General features: G+C 41.6%; 2 protein-coding genes across 4 annotated transcripts in view; both read right to left on the bottom strand.

The window, feature by feature from the left end:
• camkmt (calmodulin-lysine N-methyltransferase) overlaps positions 1 to 19,588 on the bottom strand; it is a 106,433-nt gene that overhangs the window by 32,263 nt on the left and 54,582 nt on the right. For all 3 annotated transcript variants that reach the window (XM_061040115.1, XM_061040114.1, XM_061040113.1), the window contains exons 5-6: positions 3,922 to 3,982; positions 2,495 to 2,546 (exon numbers count right to left, since the gene is read on the bottom strand). In XM_061040115.1, the coding sequence (XP_060896098.1) occupies positions 2,495 to 2,546; positions 3,922 to 3,982 (113 nt within the window). The remainder of the gene's footprint in view (positions 1 to 2,494; positions 2,547 to 3,921; positions 3,983 to 19,588) is intronic.
• The window catches only part of LOC132975527 (insulin-like growth factor-binding protein 1), a 362,521-nt gene that overhangs the window by 298,724 nt on the left and 44,209 nt on the right, over positions 1 to 19,588 (bottom strand). The window lies entirely within an intron of this gene.

Here is a 19,588-nt window from a genome sequence, read left to right as displayed (position 1 = left end):
CGCTGCCATTTCCCCTCTCTATCTTCACCCCATTTTTATGTCTGCATTATTTTAATCATTCAATCAAATCAGTCAATACTTTTATCATTGTGGCTAGCGGTGGGGGCTGCTATCTTGCTATCACTCTGTTCAGTAATTGCATTGTGACAGGGGATGATGGCAAGCGCAGAGCCTTTTCATTTGACGCTGGGTGTTTATCAGGCCGAGCCATCACTCCGTTTGCCGCTGTCACTCTGCACTCGGCTCGCCGGGCCTGCCTGATGTCCTTCATATAACTTTGCGGAGAGGACTGAGAGAGACGAGGAGAAAGAGAGGGAGAGGGAGGGAGAGACGGGAGAATGGATAGACAGCTCTGTGCTGCGCCGTGTGTCTCTGTGTTAGGGAGATATAGATAGAGAGGTGTGTGCTTTACTATAACCTCATCTTTTCACATTTCCTTTTCTTTGCAGACGCTTTTTTATATCAGCAAGTGTGTGTCAGGCTGTCAATTTCTGTTAAGGAGGATGTGTGTGTGTGCATATACCCACGGGTGAGTGTAGGTGCGAGTAGCTATTGTGTTGGTATGCACACATATACGGTGAGGCCGGCTGATTCTGGCATATAAAAACGCCCAGGCTGTAGCATATGAAGTGTATGAAAATTCCAGGAAAAAAAAACGATGTATGCATACGCACACATGCATGACACACAGAAAAGCATGCAGACACACACATGTTAAGGCCCTGCAGGGTGTGTGAGGGGGTCACTGAGTGCTGTGTGACCCACCATCTGCTCAAGGAGAGGACGGGACCTGCAGGCTGAACCAGAGCATCCAGCTGAAAGATCAGGAGCCCAATCTTGCAACCCATGACCATACGCCACCCGCCACCGCCATCACACACACATGCAGAGTAAAGCCTGTGTCATATTTTTAAATATATTCCTTAGCCAGACTGAAATGAATACTGGTAAAAACTGCAGTGGAGTAGGCCTCATTGCTATATTACAAAGACTCAACTTGAATCCAGTGTAACCAGTGTTTAGCCAGAAGGGGCTTCCTTTTCTGTGTGTTATCCTCGATCCAACTAGTTGATATCTATTTATAGAGTTCAGTTAAAGTTACATCTTTACCAGATGACCCAATGGCCTTTTTTTGCTCTCCATACTGTTTCCCTGCACTGCTGACTGAAACACTAGTTGGTGATTCTACTCAGTCTACAAATTAGAATCAAAATGTCAGACATGTCAACTTTAACTTTAACCAAAGTACTATAAAAGGAATACAGGGGGTAACTTGTGATTCTGAAGTGGCTGATTCATAAGCTTTAAGGTTTGCTAAAGGAAGTTGTCTTTTATTAATTTAGAATGATGCTACAGATATTAAAGGTGATGTATCGTCTGGCATTTGTGAAATGTTCTGAAGTTAATGCCTGTGATGATGAAGTCAAGAATGTCGTCATGAAGACAGGGAATTAAATGAAATACTACATATAAGATAGTTAAATGGGAGATGCGTGTAAGAAAATTAAATCAGAATTTTGTAATTTTAGTACTGAAGATGAAGAATGACATCAAGCAGGGAGGTTGGGAGGAAGTTATATATGTATATTTAAAGTTATACTTATTGAACTGTTCACACGGAAAACAGAAAAAAAAAAGGTGGATGTGGTGTCAGTGGCGGATGAAGGAGGGATGAGGAGGAGGAGAGGTGTGAAGGAAGGACTCCATCTCAAGCCACCAATGTCAAAACATGGTGTATTGACTGCCGAGAGATAAAACCAGGCTTTTTCTCACACCAACACACCCACACACACACAGACACACAAACACACATCGGCAGATCGATGGGACACTGACGCCTGCTATGTGGAGGGGCCCTTAAGACCCTGGCTAATAAACCCTATAGCTGACAGACTGCGGTATATCTCGGTGTGTCACTTATGTGTGTGTGTGTGTGTGTATTTTCTGTCAATAAAAGACAGCTTTTAAGACCCACGCTGGTTCATATAGTGTGGTGACACTAATCAACCTGTACTCTTGAGCATATAAAAAAATTATTTCTCTTATATTTCAAACAATTTAGCTTGAATCCAACAAACAGTGATCTGCTGTGATAAGATCAATACACCTCAAGAAAATTGCTTCGTAGAAAATTACTCAAACTTAATATGAACAAAGTCAGATGAGGTTTTCTTTCTGTTCATTTAATCTGATCAAAGTGTGCATGTGTATGCACACACAGAAGGAGCAAGAACATGTACACACACACTCATAGGCAAAAATGCGGTGTGTGATATGTATATGAATAGGTATGGATACTCTGCACCCATGCTGTTTGTGTATCGATTAGGGAGGGTCAGTTTCATTAGGGTAGCCAAACCACTTCTCCTGCAGCTATCCGTGTGTGTGTGTGTGTGTGTGTGTGTGTGTGTGTGTGTGTGTGTGTGTGTGTGTGTGTGTGTGTGTGTGTGTGTGTGTGTGTGTGTGTGTGTTCGTTTGTGCGTTTGTCACTTACCATGAGCCCAGCAAGACAAGTCATACCTCCCCCTAACTCACACACTGCACCCCTGAGAAACAGAGAGGAGAGTGGGAATAAGATTCACCTTCTTGAGACCAAACTAGCAGTTTAGCACTAACACACACACACGCACACACACACACACACACACACACACACACACACACACACACACACACACACACACACACACACACACACACACACACACACACACACACACACACACACACACACACACACACACACACACACACACACACACACACACACACACACACACACATTCTCATGCTATCATACATGCACATACACACACAGCAAACACAGCAGGGTGAGAAATATCAATTCAACCATCAACCTGAAAGCTGAATACTGAACATTGAGAAGCACAAGCTCAATCAGCGAATCTGAGAATACACACACACATACACACACACACACACACACACACACACACACACACACACACACACACACACACACACACACACACACACACACACACACAAGCACACTGTCCTGAAGCTTGCATGCTCAGTCAACCCCTCTCTCCATCCTCTTCCTCCTTTCATCTCCCCTTCCCCTCCATCTCTGCCTCTGTCCTCTTTCATCCCTTCCCTGCCTCCCTCCCTCTCTTGCTGACCTTCACTTCGCTGCTCTGATCAATACCCCTCTCTTCCTCGCCTCCCGCCTCTTGAATGTTAAAACAGGAAATCAAAGAGTGACGTTCCACCTTGAGTGGAAATCAAAGGTGCCTGGGTGCTTTTCAGCCCCATGCCGTAGGGCAGGCCGGCGCTCAGCAGACGAGAGAGCAGGGGAAAGAGCAACTCAGAACAACACAGCGTGGCATGTTAAGGTACAGGGTGACACAATCATTTACTGAAGTCCCAGTGGCAAATTGACTGGGTCAATGTAGAAGTTTTTATATAAAATTATATCTTACAGTATTATCATTGAATTTCCAGGGATGTTGCTACTCTCACTTCCTCTATCATCTGCTGCGATTTTCAATAATATTTACCATCTAAGGTCCCTCAGAGGCAAACAAACCATGGAATTAAAAACCATGATGCAGTTTAGTGTTTCAGCAAGTGCTTATGTAAGGATGATTTATATTACTAAGGTGTGGCACTGAACCAGAAAGAGGAATGATTAGTTATAGTTTTATACAATACAGCCAATTGAGAAATGTCTTATTCTTCCTTTTTGGTCATTTCATGCCACTATACTTCTTTCTGAATGCCCCAATCGTATTTTATTATTCAATCAGTGAATCTATTATTTACATCGAGTTATGACAGAAAAAGGACTGAACTGAAAAGCAATCAATGAACCCTGATCGATGCAATCAATCACAGCTGACAGTCCTAGTTTTCTTCAGTGATTTGTCATTTGAATATGGATGAGCGGGAATAACTCACTTGAACATGTGACGTTTCTTCAGACAGTAGTGAGCCATCACCTCTTCAGATGGCCACACACCTGGGTCAGAAAGAGAGAGAGAGAGAGAGAGAGAGAGAAAAGAAGTTTAAGTTACTGACGGATGTTTATTCAACTCAGCGACAGATCTTCATCTGCAGGCCTTCATTTTGCATCTCTAGTGTAACATGGTGCTTTGATTCCAGCAGCTCAACATCAAAAACACCTGAATATTGACACCAAACCAAAATAAAAACAATGAGTGTTCAGTGAAACATAATTCAAGGCATTGTGTTTTTCAGTCTGTGTTCATTTGCTTCTCTTTTGGATCCACCTTGCCTGTGATCCAAGGCTTCTCTGTCTCTGTTTGTCTGACTGTCAGTCTTTCAATCCTAAATCCTTGCAACACTCGCTCCCATTGGGCACTGTGTATGCAAGTGTGCCTATGCAAGTGTGTAGGCAAGTATGTGTGTGCGACAGGGGGTCCGGTGGGTGATAATCACAGCGTGCAGGCCCGTCTGGCTTATCACCTACTGTCAGCCCTTCTCCTCTGCTGTGCATGTGTAACACACACATACACACACACATTTGCATGCCTGGTGCAATATTCTGTCTGCTTTAAACACACACAGGAAACACACACATCTTGGCAGTAGAAAAAGTAAACATTCATTTGAATCAAACTTCAGCTTTTGCTGCTGGCTTTGAACACGAAGGTTTAGCTTGCGCTGTCTGTGTGTGTTTGTGTGCACATATGCATCTTTGTGTGTGCGCATGTGTGTGTGTGTGTGTGTGTGTGTGTGTTTACATGAAGGAGTTGTTGAGAAAAGAGAATGAGGGGATATAGAATGAGTTGGCGAGAGAGCAAGGGAGCGGAGGGAGACAGAGATAGAAAATGAGCGAGGTAACGAGAGAAAACCAGGGTGGGAGGGGAGGGTTGGAGGAGGAGGAGAGAGAAAAGGTGGTAGTCGATATAATAAGCGGCTTACAGGCGGTCTCTCTTCACCTCGTGGGCCAGACATCACTGCTCCCTCACTCTCCCTCTCTGTGTCTATCTCTCTCACTCAACCCTCGCTCTCTCGCTCCCTCTCTTTCGCCTCGCTCCGGTCCGCCAAGATTAGCTCAAGCAAGCAGGATTTAATAATGCCTATTGATAAAATGTCCAAATATTCCTTTTCCCCATTAGAAAAAAAAACACGCTTTCTACGTCTTAGCTTGACAGAACACACACACACACACAAACATGCACGCACGCACGCACACACACGCGCACACACACACAATGACAGGCAGAGATGCTCCACTGTGTGGCTAGAGAGTTTGAACACTTGTAAGGCTTGAACACAGTGACATTTAAAATGTCATCTGTTATTCCCTTCAGCCAGCTGTTATACCACAAAACAGAAAACTTTATACTCTCACTTAGGGCTGCTTTAGTGTTCTGCATGTAGAGAAATGCTGCACCTAGAATTGTTATGTGCTTGAAAGATTTTTAATAATTAGTCTCATCTGAACATGAGTTTATGGGGGATGATTTCATTCCCTTATAAGCGTGTATTTAAAGGAAAACCACAATGTCCTCAGCTGTCCCCAAATATGTTTTTTTACCTCCCAATCTTGGATGTGGTTGTATGCACCATACCTATTAACTGCTAATGAGGCTGGGCCACAAATCTAGGGCAATATTTTTCTAAAGAGGTGGGAAATGTTGTTGTTGAATCCTGGATAGGATAAAATAATTTCTTAACATTTGATGAACTTCTGAGAATTTATGGGAGACAAATTAAACTACAGTGTAGTAACATGAAATTGCAAAGTTGCAAAAAAAAAACCTTGTCAATTCTTGAGACATTGTGGCTTCCTCTGTGTTTTTATCTCATTTTTATCTTACCTTTTAGGATCTCAGCTAATTTATTGATTCAGGAAAACATACCACATGCCATTTCCTAAATTATGCAAGGCTGTATGATCTACCATAATATATTTAATACCCATAACTGAGAAAGATTAAATCTATATACACTCTCAACTTTATTACAATATTTAAATGGGCTGGATCCCTGATAATTAAGCTTAAAAAGGCTACAGCAATGACTTCTAACAAGACAATTGAATTGTAGACACCAAACTAAATGAGGAATCCACATTTCAGATCACTGATGATGCTGTTTTTAAGAACCACGTTGGTCAAATACGTTATATATACTTCAGTCAAGTCCTTAGTTTAGGTCGACGTTGGATTTGTCTTAGAACACTGTAAGAATAGATGAAGGCCTGAGATGCAAATTTATTCATCTTGATGAATAAAAACAGAAATTACTTGCTTTCCTTTTGTTCACAAACAAATGGTTAAGAGCCCTGTTGTGCTGCACGACTGAGCAAAGACATCGCTTTACATGTAATCTCTATTCATCCTTTATAACTGATGTATGCGTGGGGTATTAACCTGCCACCCTTAATTCAACCATTCTCTTTTTGATTGGGTGTTCACACAAAACCAAATAGTATCCGTTCCAAACATTTGCCCTGTGAAACGTCAGTCTCACCCTCGGATGTGTGTTACCATGACACTTGACATGAAGGGCAGCCCAAAACATCCTGGGGAGATGAACAGCAGAGGGTGGTAATGCAACATTAAAGTGGGTGAGCTTTGCTGTTCAACAAGACAAACAAAGAATAGTGCTGAGGGCCAGTTAATGTCAGGTACACACACTCTCAGATAAAACAAAGGTGTGTGTTCATGTGTGTCTGTGAGAGAGAGAGCAAGACAGACAGCACTCAGTCATAAAGCTCTGTAAAGCATATGTGAATCTGATGGTTAATCCCCAACTCTAATAACATTAATAGCCCAAAGTGATAAAAACTGTGTGAGTGTCTGTGTGTGCATGTTTTGTGTATGTGTATAGGGCATTTGAGTGTGTGTGTGTGTGTGTGTGTGTGTCTCCCAGGTCGAGTTGCACTGTAGGAAATGAGGGGATCAGGAGTGAAGAGCAGATTACTTTTCCTGAGGATAATGAAATTATGTCTCACCTTCAATTACTAGATGAGCAAAGGAAGCTGTGTAGGTGTGAGAGAGAGAGAGAGAGTGAGAGAGAGAGAGTCTGTCTATGTGTGTTCGTGTGTGTGTGTGTGTGTGTGTGTGTGTGTGTGTGTGTGTGTGTGTGTGTGTGTGTGTGTGTGTGTGTCAGCTCAATAAAGTTATCACTCGTACCATGCACTAAATCTTGCCAGCAGTGTTACCCCGAAAACCATATGTGCAGCTTATTTGGGTAGTGAGCTGGAAACATTGTAAACTCCCCTATGGGTGGGATACTCTGAGTTTAGAAATAGCTGAAAACCTGAGAGATGAAAAAATATATATTTTTTAAAGGTCTGTCTTTAAACAGCAATAGTCAACTGTTATATGATCGGATGCTGTATTTCTGATAATGATCCCAATTTTAATAAAGGGATGTGCACGTTTAGTCAACTAAACAGTTAAATGTCATCAAACTTGCTAGTCAGCACCAGATACTAATCGGTTAAGCAAAATTGTTAATATTTTTAATGTTGGCCCTCTATGTTGCTCTAATGTTATGCTAAAACCCGCCACTAGCAGAGGCTATAGCCTTTGACTGGCTGTAGTTTCGGTTAATGGACCTGCTCTCCCAACTACCTGAATGTAAACAAGCACAGTGGACAGATAGCATCTTGTAGAAACAGTGTAGTCTGGCAGTATTTTGATCTAGAAAATGTAAATGTATATAGGCTGTCAGGTTAATCTGGCATATCGTCTAACCACATGTAACACAGATATGTGGATGTTAACCTGCATAGAGGACTTAAGGCTGGCAGTGCTAGCGCTGCTTAAGTTAGCCAAACTCGTCAAACCAATTAACATCATCCACCGTTTTCCTGCAACAATGTTTATGAATTTAAACGTGCATTATTTTAGAAAAAATAGAAAGTGCTTCAACTAAGAATTCCCCTTTTCTTCTAATAGTAGATTTCATTGTTTGGTCAATGGCAGGGCTGAGTAAATAATATTGTTCAGTGTTTCCCAACGCCCAAGATTATGTCCTGAATTGTCCAATATTGTCCACAACCTAAATTCATTTAGTTTACTGTTTGTCTGGTTTTAGTAAAGAAGTAAATAAAACAGAAAATATTAACATTTAAGTAGCTCTGATTGATTGATTCCAATATGTTTGACTTTTCCTTTTCCTTACAAAATACTCTAACGGTACCAATTAATCTACTATAAAATAAGTAAGAGGTTGATTGATAGCGGATAATTTATGGGCTGATTGTGAGGTTGAAACTAAACAGTGATACAAGTCATAAGTACCACAAGCAGCAGTGTAATGACTGGGCTTTTCTTGATCCTGTGCTTTCCTAGAAACCAGTCTTCCTTTCATGTTAGCAGTCCTGTAGGAAGGAAGTCTCCTGAACCAATACCATTTCTTGGTAGAACTACTGCCATGGTCCTAAACCCTCATCCCTCATCATCCTGGTGACCTAGGCCTGACCCTGGGAACTCCGGCACTTACGGAGCGCTAATCTGGCCTCAGTAGCTGTGAGTAATCACATGCACAGGATGGAATAATCCAACCATCCCTCCGTTTTCTTTTGCTTATCCAGGTCTGGGCCGCGGCGGCAGTAGGTTAAGAAAGGTAACCCGGTCCCTGAGGCAACCTCCACACACATGTCCTCTGGCACCTCCTGAGGGATCCCTGGGCTTTCTGGGGATCAGGCAGCGGGGAGGGAATTAGCGAAAGAGCTATTTGAAATACCTGAAGGAAGATCCAGGTGCTGTTTGGGGGGAGACTTCCTGAAATAACTTTCCAGCTTAGCCGAGTTGATTGAGATGAGGGTGGCACTCTGTTCTCAGTACCAACAATTAATTAAACAGAGCCGGAGCACTTTCATTTCTAAGATAACAGGATCTGCTTAAGTGAGCCTGCTGAAAGCAATATTGATTGCTGCTATCAGACTGGCTGAAAGACAATAGAGTTAAAGCATGTTTCCTTTTTGTCTGAATGTAATAAGACAAGTGGTTGTAGAATGATGTTTTCAAAAATAACACCATTGTGTTTCCTAATGATGTCAGCAGCAGTTTCTCAGGAGGCCTCTGAGATATGAAGTGTTGGTCGACAGTTTTTCTTAACAAAGCAGGGATTTAGCTCCATTTCTTTTGTCCTCGGAAAGTTAAATGCTGTTTTTTTTTTTTTTTTATAAATATCTCTGTTCTGTCACCTGCTGAGGAAAGAAACCTTATGTAAAGGGCTAAATAAAGGATAGGGTGAGAAAAAGAAAGGACAGTGGAGGAGCAAGAACATACATGACAAGGTGTTATGTTTTCAATAGGATAGGACAAATATTTATAGGTATAAAAGCAGTCCACTTTTTAGATGAAAAATGACGGTAAGAAGGCATACAGTGGTGATGCAGTGAGTCAACTTGGCAGGGAAACCCGTTTGTAGTGCCATATTTCTTTAAAATTTCAATATCAATATACAGCACTGGCTATTCAATCGTTTTATGTCACAAGTCAGGATAATATTTATTGCTGAATGGATATTTTGTCCCAACCCAAAAACTATCTTGCTCAAATCTTTTGACTCCTTAGTATAGATTGGATTCAATTTGTATTTTGTATTGAGTCCAGAGTTTTTAATGTTGTCTATTTTTGTCATTTTTACCAGGACCTGAGTACCCCCTTTTTATTTCCGTAGCATACTCTGAGATGACAATATAACTCTTAAATCCTTGAGATGGAAGGAAAGGAAGTGGTGTATCAAGAGTGAGGACGACTTTCACATGGAGGTAAAAGTGAAATGAGAGAAGCGGCCTAGAGACGATTTAATAGCAACAAAAGAAAACCGGAGCTGGAATAAGTCAAGGAGAGGAGTGACAAAGAGAAAGAGAAGAAATTGGAATGAGGGGAATAATAGTAGAGAGGGGATGAGGAGGACTGGAATGGGTGGCAAAAAATAGACTGAGCAAGAACAGGGGTGAGAGAGAGAGACGGAGGGAGAGAGACAAGGAGAGAGCGGTGTCAAGATGGGGTTAAGTGGGCCATGATGTCGCATTGTGCGCGCGCGCGGTGAGCGTGCGGCTCTATCACATACTGATACACACAAACACACTCACACACATATATAGTGTTTTTCTCTCCCCTCAGGCCCGGCGTGTCTTCAGGCTTGGTGGCTCTCTGGCGGTGATCCGTCTCCACATTAAGCAAGGCCTCAGATAATTCCTAAGCCTCCTCCATGGCCGATCCAATAAGGGATAAGGCTCTTGGCTGGCCATGATCAACTGACAATCTGTCCTCTCACACGGCTACTTTAGTGGAGGCCAGGATTACCCGGGCCAGCCTAGACAGGGTACACGCACAGTTCACAAGACCAAGGAGCTGATGTGTGTGCATGTGTGTGTTATAGGGAGAAAGAGAAAGTGAGATTGAAGGATTGTATATGAAGGTAAAGGTGTGTGTATCTGCTAGAACTGGAATGTTTGAAAGAATCTAGAAAACATGGACGTAGTGTCAAAGATGTCACCCATTGCTTTCTGAAGAGGCACTTTGAAGTCGAATGATGGCAGTGGCCATATTGTAAATGCCACCTCCATCTATCAATTTAGAAACAGGCTGAGGTGGAGATTAGGTGGCCCCATTGATACAGCCATGTCCCTTAATATACCTAAGGCCCTGTCTCCACCCAGGGTTTTTTACTGAGCGCCAGCATCTTTTCCAATTGTTTTTTTTTTTTTTTTTTTGTGTGTCTTTTTGTGTTTTCTGACTGTTCAGCCTTTTTTGTGTAAAGTGTTCCACTTTGAAAGTTCAACTTGAAAATGTTTCAACTTTTCAGAAAGGTGCTGTTGACATCACTGACACTCTTTCCAAAGTATGATATTCCATGTAGTTTTGCCGTCTATGGATCATGTCTTGTACCCACATCCTCTTTGCTCCATGTCTAAATGGGAAATAAACGATCTAAAATACAAAACATACAGTAACAAGTGACGGACCAGTGTTGGTCATAAAGTGGCCATCGTCAACAGACTTTTGTCATAGAGACAGGACAGAAGTGCAGCGCTTTAATTCTCAGTGCACAAACGCTTCATAGAAGTATTCCTGAGTGCACAGCCACATTTTTCTGCCTGGAAAAAATGCTAGGGCCTTACTATGCAAAACTCTTCGCCTCATTTTAATTAAAAGCAGATGTGTTATTAAAAAAATTCATGCCATGTCAAGTTTTTTTCCCCAAAAAAGAAATAAGCTACATATACAGACGAAACCTGTTAATTCCCTAGTTTATTACACTTCTTTACACTGCCACTTCCACATAGGCTTTATTTTTTTACACCAGAGATTCTGGCTTATTGTGTGCATTAATGAATGTTTGTTTAACATCACAGTAAGGTACATTAGCACTAGCTAGAACTATTTGATTTTAAGAGTACATACAGAAACACTTCAAAATGTCAATTTTGTCAATTTGCAGTGAGGTCTATTTTGTATCAAGTATTTGATTTTTCCTCCTGAGAAAACAGTTTTTTAGATTAAAAATGATTTTTCCTAGTACTTTATAGCTTCAGGGAAATCCTCGAAACCATGTCTTTGATTTACAAGACTTACTGAAGGGCTGAGTGTTCATCAGTACAGTGTGTTGATACTGAAATCTGTACAAGTCTAAGATCTTAATCAAATAATCCAGCCTCAAAAGAATTTCCTCATAACAAAAAGAAAGGCGTAATCAGAAACCAGAATTGGAATGCCAGAGGGCGAAATACCAAGTATTATAAAAGTACTTCAGGCTCTAAGTAGCCTTCATGCTGTATATTAATCAGGTGCGTGCTGCAGTCAGCTGATTGGCAGTAGAAAAGCTGGAATGCAAACACAAGTCAAACGGGATGGTGAGCAAATGCCAATCGATCACAAAAGCAGAAAGCTTTGTGCACTTTAAGAACCTCTACAACCCTGATTAGTCTGATTTGCTTCTGGTTTAACAAACTATTAATAACAGAGTGTAAATAATAATAGCAATTATGAAGAGATCAATCTGCCTGGCTGCTTTGGTAAACATACATGCTGTGAATAGACAGTTTAGATAGCCTATTCGCCTTTCACCAGAGGAGCAGGCAACGTGTGATAAGAATCGACATTCTAGCCAACAGAGTCTGCCTCGGAGACACTCCTGATCCCTTTTTCCATTGGAATAGGCTCATTTTAACACACACACATACACACACATCTCACATGCACACACTCCTACACACGCTCAGAGGACTGTGCAGGGTTTCGATAAGCGTGGCCCTCCTCACTCTCTCTCTCTCTCTGAGTAAACATCGTTTTGGATTAGGCAGAGTATAATGAGAGCAGGGGGCTATCTGCCCACCACGCCTGCATTGTGGCCCCCCGCTCCTCTCTGAGGGGGCCGGGACCAATCTTTACTCTGCTATTTATCCCCCTCCTCTGATAGCTTACTTATCTGCTGCAAAATGCCAGGGCTGACTGCCTGTCTAACTGCCCCTATAACTGTCTGCTTGCCTTCTTCTCTGCCTGCTTCCACACCTGTCTACCTGTCTGTCATCCTGTCTTAAATCTTGGAGAAAGCTTTAAGACAAATACATGAGTACTACTCACGTTATCTCCGCTCTAGCTTTCTGTCAGCACGTCTGACAACGAGACAGTCTCTTTCCTGAATCTCATCCGATAGCGTATTCTGTTGCAGAGGATAGAACTGCAGCCGGAGTGATATCATAAAAGCATAGTACAGTTTAATGAGCAAGTAAGATGACTTTTCTTTACCCTACTATGGAAAGTCATTGTTTCTTATTTAGTGGGTTACTATTAAATCACGAACAAAATAAATATATTACAGATACAAAAACACTTTTTCTGGAGTTTTTCTGGCCTCGAATAACATTACAGTCTCTGCTAGCACCACACCATAGTTTGTATTCTTCACATAATAATTAACTTGAAACCATTTGATTTTACTGGCAGTTAATTGGTCATAGTAAAAGAGAGTTGCATAAATTGGCATACTGGCTGATACCTGATCCCTCAATTGATGCAGTATTTGAGGTCAAAACCAACACTGGTAAAGGTCCTGAGCAACTCCATCAAAAAAAAAGTCTCTATGCAGTTTATGATTAATCACCAATCTATAAAATATATGTGATAGAACATGTACTATTTTAACAAAATGTGTAACAAACTGAATATATAAAGAAAAGAATCTGAAGCCGGGACTGCTTTCTCTTACAGTATCAACGTTTTGCACCAGCTTTCTTCACCATCAATCCCATCATGCCCTGTGTTTCTCTCAGGCACTGAAGAAAAGTTGAGAGTGTCCACTTGTTGAAATCACATCTGGTGCACATCCACTGGCAGTGCTGAGTGAAGGAACACAGGGGAAGTGAGGGCTGCATGGAGGAGAGCTGAATAAAGTATAGAGAAAGAAATGGCAGGAGGGAACGAGGGAGACAGATATGCAGAGAGGAGGATGACGGACTGATAGTGGAGGGAGTGAGATGCGGAGAGAGAGGGAGAGGAGGAGGCAGAAACAAAGGGGGAGTTTGACATGTGGCTAATAGACATATCAGCACTGAGGTGTGGGGTTTAGCTGGCAGACGAAAGCTTTGCAGAGCTCCGTTCATTGATTAGCATACGGAGAGTGGCATGGGGCCGTGTGACAACCCCAGATTATGCTGCAGGAACACACACACACACACACACACACACACACACACACACACACAATGTAGATTGCCACAGATTGCATCTCTGTCCTTCCTTGGAGAAAGCCAAGGATGTCAAATTACAGGGTGTCACCTGCAGCAAGCTATCTAGTTTCTTTGAATGTTAATGTAAAAACAATTAGGACGGGGGAAGAGAAGGAGAACGAAATGGGGGGAAGAGGAAAAAGACGGAGAGAAAAAAGGAAAAAGAGGGAGTTGGAATAGTGTTAAGAAAAAAAGGAGAGACTAGAGGAGGTTGGTGAAGGTGGAAAATGAGAAAAAGTGCACAGGCAGGAGAGGAAAAGGACAGTTGAGATTTAAAACGGCTGATGAGAGGTTTTGTTTCTTGGATCATAGAAAAAGAATGAAACAATTTGAGAAAACCCTGACAGCTGTCTTTGAGCCCCACCCTGCTGAAAACCTGCAGTTTTCTCTGGATGTGAGCAAATGTCATATGGAAAAGATGCAATCACCTTTCCCAAATTCCAGGAGCAAAATGCAAACATGTACAACAAATTCATTTCATCACCGGACCGTTTTACAATTTTATATGAATTCTAAAATCCATGTCAGATCTTGCGTCAATTAGAGTTTGACCATTAATTTTATTTTTTTATTTTTTTTTGTTCCATTGTCAGTATCACACACACATCACCTTATTTGACATGAAAACACAAGTGTATATTTGCACCTCTGTGGTCCAGGGTGGATTAAGAGTTGCATACAACAAAAGGTATCTAAATTCAAAGAGGGACGCAACTGACCGGAGCAGAAAACGAAAGAGATATTTTGTGGGAGAGTGACAGAAACAGGGAGCGTGTGTCAGAGGAGTGAGACACAAATAACATCCCCGACTCGAGCATCCAGGAGTCTGCCCAACAACTACACTGATGCCTTAAACATGAGACTCAGATTTTCTATCTCGTGAAGAGGTGCTGAGGGGAGAGGAGAAGTGAGGAAGATGGGGGGTGGGGGGGACATAATATGGAGGAGAGGTTATAGGGCGCAAAGCAAGGTTTGGGGGAGGTAAACAAGAGGGCATGGATCAGTTTGAGGTAGAAAGAAGGTGCTGCAGGGTATCAATTGTGAAATGGACTCAGAAATGTGTAAAATGACTGATAAAATTAATTTAAGTCTTCTACATGTCCTATAACTGGTGTGTTGTCGTGTAAATATCAATGCTTGTGTTTTCTTCGGGAGGTAGGTTTTCTTTTAAGGCTATGACTACTAAGCCTGCAATTATTTATTTAATAATCAATTCATAGTTTGATCAATGAAGTGTCAGAAAAGTTCACAAAATGTGCGTTGACATTTAGAAATGGTTTGTTTTCTGTCATCTACTGCAAAGAACTTGCAGTAGATGAATATTAAGTTGATAAAAACACAAGACAAAAACTATCCTCGCTAGAACAGAGAATTTTGTTCATTTCTGACTTCAAACTGATTCATAGTGTTGTGACAGAAATAGCTCTAGTCTTATTCAGGGTGAGTAAGACTTCTATCTGTGAGTTAAATCTGTGTTTGGTTATCAGAAAGGGTGAGACGTCAATGCTGCAGATCCCTATGCAGAGTCTCTGTCCAAAAGCGCACTATGCCAATGCTCATCAGGGCACATACTGTATTAAGTTGAGCCATTTAATGCTGTATATTGTTTTAATATTGCCAATTTGTTGCTTTCTGTATGGTGAACATTGTATGTAGTAATCAATTAAAGTGACATTGTTTTATTATTTGAAATGTCTATTGAATTCTAATTTTGGGTTTGCCAAGTTTTGACCTTTTGAAAAGTAGCATGAAGACTTGATCCCATATAAATGAATGTTTAAAGAACATCAAAGAGAGCGAGGTGGGGACAACAGGGTGAAGGCAGTTCATGAGAAGGTGAGGTTATAGAGAGGAGGAAGGTTAATGTGGTCTGTAGAGGTGAGTTTGTCGGTTAAAGTATGGAATGACGATTCTAATGTGTGTGGGCAGTGGTGATTGGGAGGTTGAGCCGTGATGGCAGGGCGTTAATTTGGGAGGTTCACAGGAGGAGTAGGGAGACCCCCAGGGTCTCTCTGTTGCTTTCCTCTCTTAAGAGACATAAACTGCACTGCGACAAACTCGCCAAGAGAGGCCAGTAAGTGTGTGCACATGTGATGAAGCAGTGCATGTGTGTATAAGAGTTAGTGAGTGAGTGTATTTGAATCTGTGTGTGTGTGTGTGTGTGTGTGTGTGTGTGTGGGGGGGGGGGGGGGGGGGGGGGGGGGGAGCATATTCACATCTGGGTGTTTGGCTGCCTGAAGGCTCCCTGTGTGCAGGCGTTTCATTGGAGAGGCAGATGAGCAGGGCAGATACCCCGGGGCAGCCTGGCAGTGGTCAGAGCTTTATCTAAGCTGAAATGATTTTAGCACTCCGTTTTGGAGCACTAACCCAGAAGCAATGTCACCCCATCCTCCTTCTCTTTTCTTTTCTTTCATTTTCTGTCACTTTGTCATTGCTCCTTTTCTTCTGCTTCTTATTCTGTAATTCCCTCCCCTCAGCTCTCCTATCTTTTTCTATCTCTTGCTTCTGGCTACTAGTTTAGGGACAAAGAGCAGACAGGTTTATGTTTAGTTTGTTATGCCTTTTGGTGTCTCATAAATACCATTGGATTTTTTAGGTCTTAAAAAGACATCCTCGTCAGCAAAAGAACAGACAAGTGGGTGCTTTAAAAAACACGTTGAGTGTAAAAGAAGGAAACAGGTAAAAGAGTAACATTCACAGATTTATATTTTCTTGCCGGATACCTGACTCAATAATGCATTAGGAGAGATTTATGCCACTTTTTTGCCAACCTAAATATTTCCCAACTAGACAACGCTTTAAGAGATAGCATTGACCCGTCATCTCTGAGGCCGATCTTCTTGATGCCTTTCGGGCCTTCCCCTCTGGCAAAGCAGTTGGACCTGATGGGTTTGGCTGTGAATTTTACAAGGCCTTCAATAAAAAAAGTAGTCCCTCTCATGTTAAGGATGGTGAACAGTTAGTCAGTTAGAAATAAGTCTTCCCAGCTCACTCTATGAATGAACTCATTTTTTGATTTTTACTCTTGTAAACTGTGATCAAAAGGTAATAACCAAAGTTCTAATACCAGTCCAAACCAAATATCTAATCTTCTCTGTGAATGTTCAGGGTTGTTTTAGGGATTTTTGAAATTGTTCTAATTTAATGTTTCTTTTTCCCTTTATGTCGTGATGCTTTTGATGTCTTGTGTGAAGCACTCTGAATTTCCTTGTTGCTAAAATGTGTTATTTAAAGTTGCCTTGACTTAACATATTGTCCCATATTTTACACGAGTCTCTCAGGCAGAAGTGCACTAGTCTTCTGCAATTAGAGCCATTACCACAGTGCTGGAGGTGAGGGCCCACCAAGCTGCAGCAGTGAAAATCACATCTCTCCTCCCCACTCAGTCCCTGCCCCCTTCAACCACCGCCATCTCAACTGCCAGCACCGGTCTCCACACTCTCTCTCCCACTGCAGTTACCTTGGCTGCAACATGGGGAATTAAGTAGTATTATGAGGAAAGGCTAGCTGGGCTTAACTGCATTACAAGAACGGGTAATATACCCTGAGAGTGTGTGTGTGAGAGAGAAAGCAAGGGGAGGGGTGGATGGATGGAGGGGTTCATGTAGGTGTGAGAGAAAGAGACAGAAAGAAATAGGGTCTTAAGTGAATTGTCAACTCAAATGCTCTAATCACAGTGAAAGCTCTGAACAAAGAGCACCCATGGACGCCAACGGAGCACACCCTTGGGGTGAAGAAAGGCCACTTAGCCCCATCTGACTCTCTCTCTACCTTTATTTACCTGCTTCTCTCGCTCTATTTCATTGTACATAAAGGCAAGGCTTTTCAAAATAATATACCTGCCGCAGCACCTGAGAGAGGACAGGAGGGAGAACTACAGAATTGAGAGGATAAGTGTATGACAAACAATATTTCTATGTATGTTTAACTTACAGTTTTCACAGAAAAGAGATGCTACATTCTTGACTTCGGTAACAGTAGTTCTGTCAAACTCTGCCATACAAACGAGTCTGCTTGAGCATACACTGGTAATTTGAGTGTTGTACATGTAGGCATGACATCATGGTCTATTTAAACAGCATCATTTGAAATTGCATGTAAAGTTACGTTGTGACGGCAGATGGCAGAAGATCTAAGCTTTCAGCTACACATAGAAGGTATATCAGTTTTTCTTTACATTTTAGATTTATAGTTTTAACAGTTCCCATTCTGATCCCAATATTGGCCATGAATGCATTATTAAGAGCTGGACACTAGACTGAAGGTGGAAACCAGAACCAAAGGTTATGCACTTAATATAAGTTTGTCTGTAAGACAGGTCAAAAGTCTTACACACATCCCTTTATAATGATTATTTATGTAAAAAATGTGAGTTGTCTGCAGGGGAATACCTTGAGTGGCCACTCGGGATTACCAAAAGCTATGCAGAGCAGCGATGCTTTATCCAGATCTTAAAAAACAATTATGAACGTGTCCACAGAGGCTCAGCAGGACTTCCTCCTCGTTTAAAGCCTATATCACTGGCTCCCTAGGGCACATGATGGCTCTATTCAACAGTCCTGCTAATGCTATGCTGATTGTCTGTATGGCTAAGCACAGGTCATCTCCTCTTTTCCCCCATGTCTCTTTTCAAATGTCCAGGCATGGAGGGACCATGCAGTGGCGACTGAGCACCAATGAATGTGACTGAAGATGGAGGTTTTTACATGAAAAAAGTCAAACCACAAAATTACAGTTGAGGGCACATGCACATTCACTGGAATGCAAAAGCAATACTGAACATTATAATACAACACGTCTGCAGAATACAGAGTAAAACACAAAGAGACACCCATAAGCCCTTCAGAGTGTGACCATTGTGCAAGGTGACAAAGCAGCGCTCATAACACCATGCTGAAACATAATGGATTTGCCCCCTTGATCCACAAACTATTGTACAAGAGAGGACCACCTTCTTCGCATGTGTGTATGTGTTTATGTTTAAGAGAGAGGTGTGTGTGTGTGTGTGTGTGTGTGTTTATGTCTAAGAGAGAGACGTGTGTGTGTGTGTGTGTGTGTGTGTGTGTGTGTGTGTGTGTGTGTTAGTTTGAAGCAAATGGTCACATTTGCACTGAAGATAATGTAAGATAGGCTTGTAAGAGAAGAAAATCTAAATCATTTTATCATTCAATTTGCCCTTTTTGTTAAATCTAAGTCAGTTTTATTGGAATTTGTAACTACTTTTAGAAGTGAATTCATTCCTTAGTAGCTTTTCATTTGGTATATTTATGTCTATATGTTACATGTTCTTTTATGTCAGACTGCCTGGGGCTGGGAGAACAGATTTGTCTTCTTTATATATGCTGATACAGTTCATAAGGAAAATGATAAATAAATGGAATCTTTAATCTTGCACCACAAGTGTCACTTCAGTCTCCCAAAACTAAAATGGAAAAAAAGAAGGTGTCTTTGATGAAGGTGGCATGAAAGCAAGACACCTGAACTGAAATATGGAGGAAAGAGACAATCGGGAAACATCCGAGTATGTCAAAGTAACAGAGAGTGAAATAGAGGAACGAAGAAGGAGAGGAGAGGTGGGACAACAACAGGAAAAGAATACTTTAACACCTAGTGTGAGTGAGATTGTGTGTGTATCAGGAGTATGACATCCAACCCAGGCAACATACAGAGAGCATGGCACTGGGACTGGGCACAGAGAGTTGTGATGAATATTTCATATCAGGGATGGAACTTATTGAAATGGGAAGTGTGTGTGCATGTGTATAAATGTGTATTTGTGAATTTTCTAGGTCCCTCAGGAGAAGGAGGCAAAGAGAGTCTTGAAACTGACCAAATCACTCATGTTTTAAAGTGAAATCAGATTTTTAAAGATGACCATCTTAAATTTCATTTTTTTGA

The sequence above is a fragment of the Labrus mixtus genome, chromosome 6 (assembly GCF_963584025.1).
Source record: "Labrus mixtus chromosome 6, fLabMix1.1, whole genome shotgun sequence".
In the NCBI taxonomy this organism is placed as follows: domain Eukaryota; kingdom Metazoa; phylum Chordata; class Actinopteri; order Labriformes; family Labridae; genus Labrus; species Labrus mixtus.
This window is presented reverse-complemented; position numbering and strand designations above follow the sequence as displayed.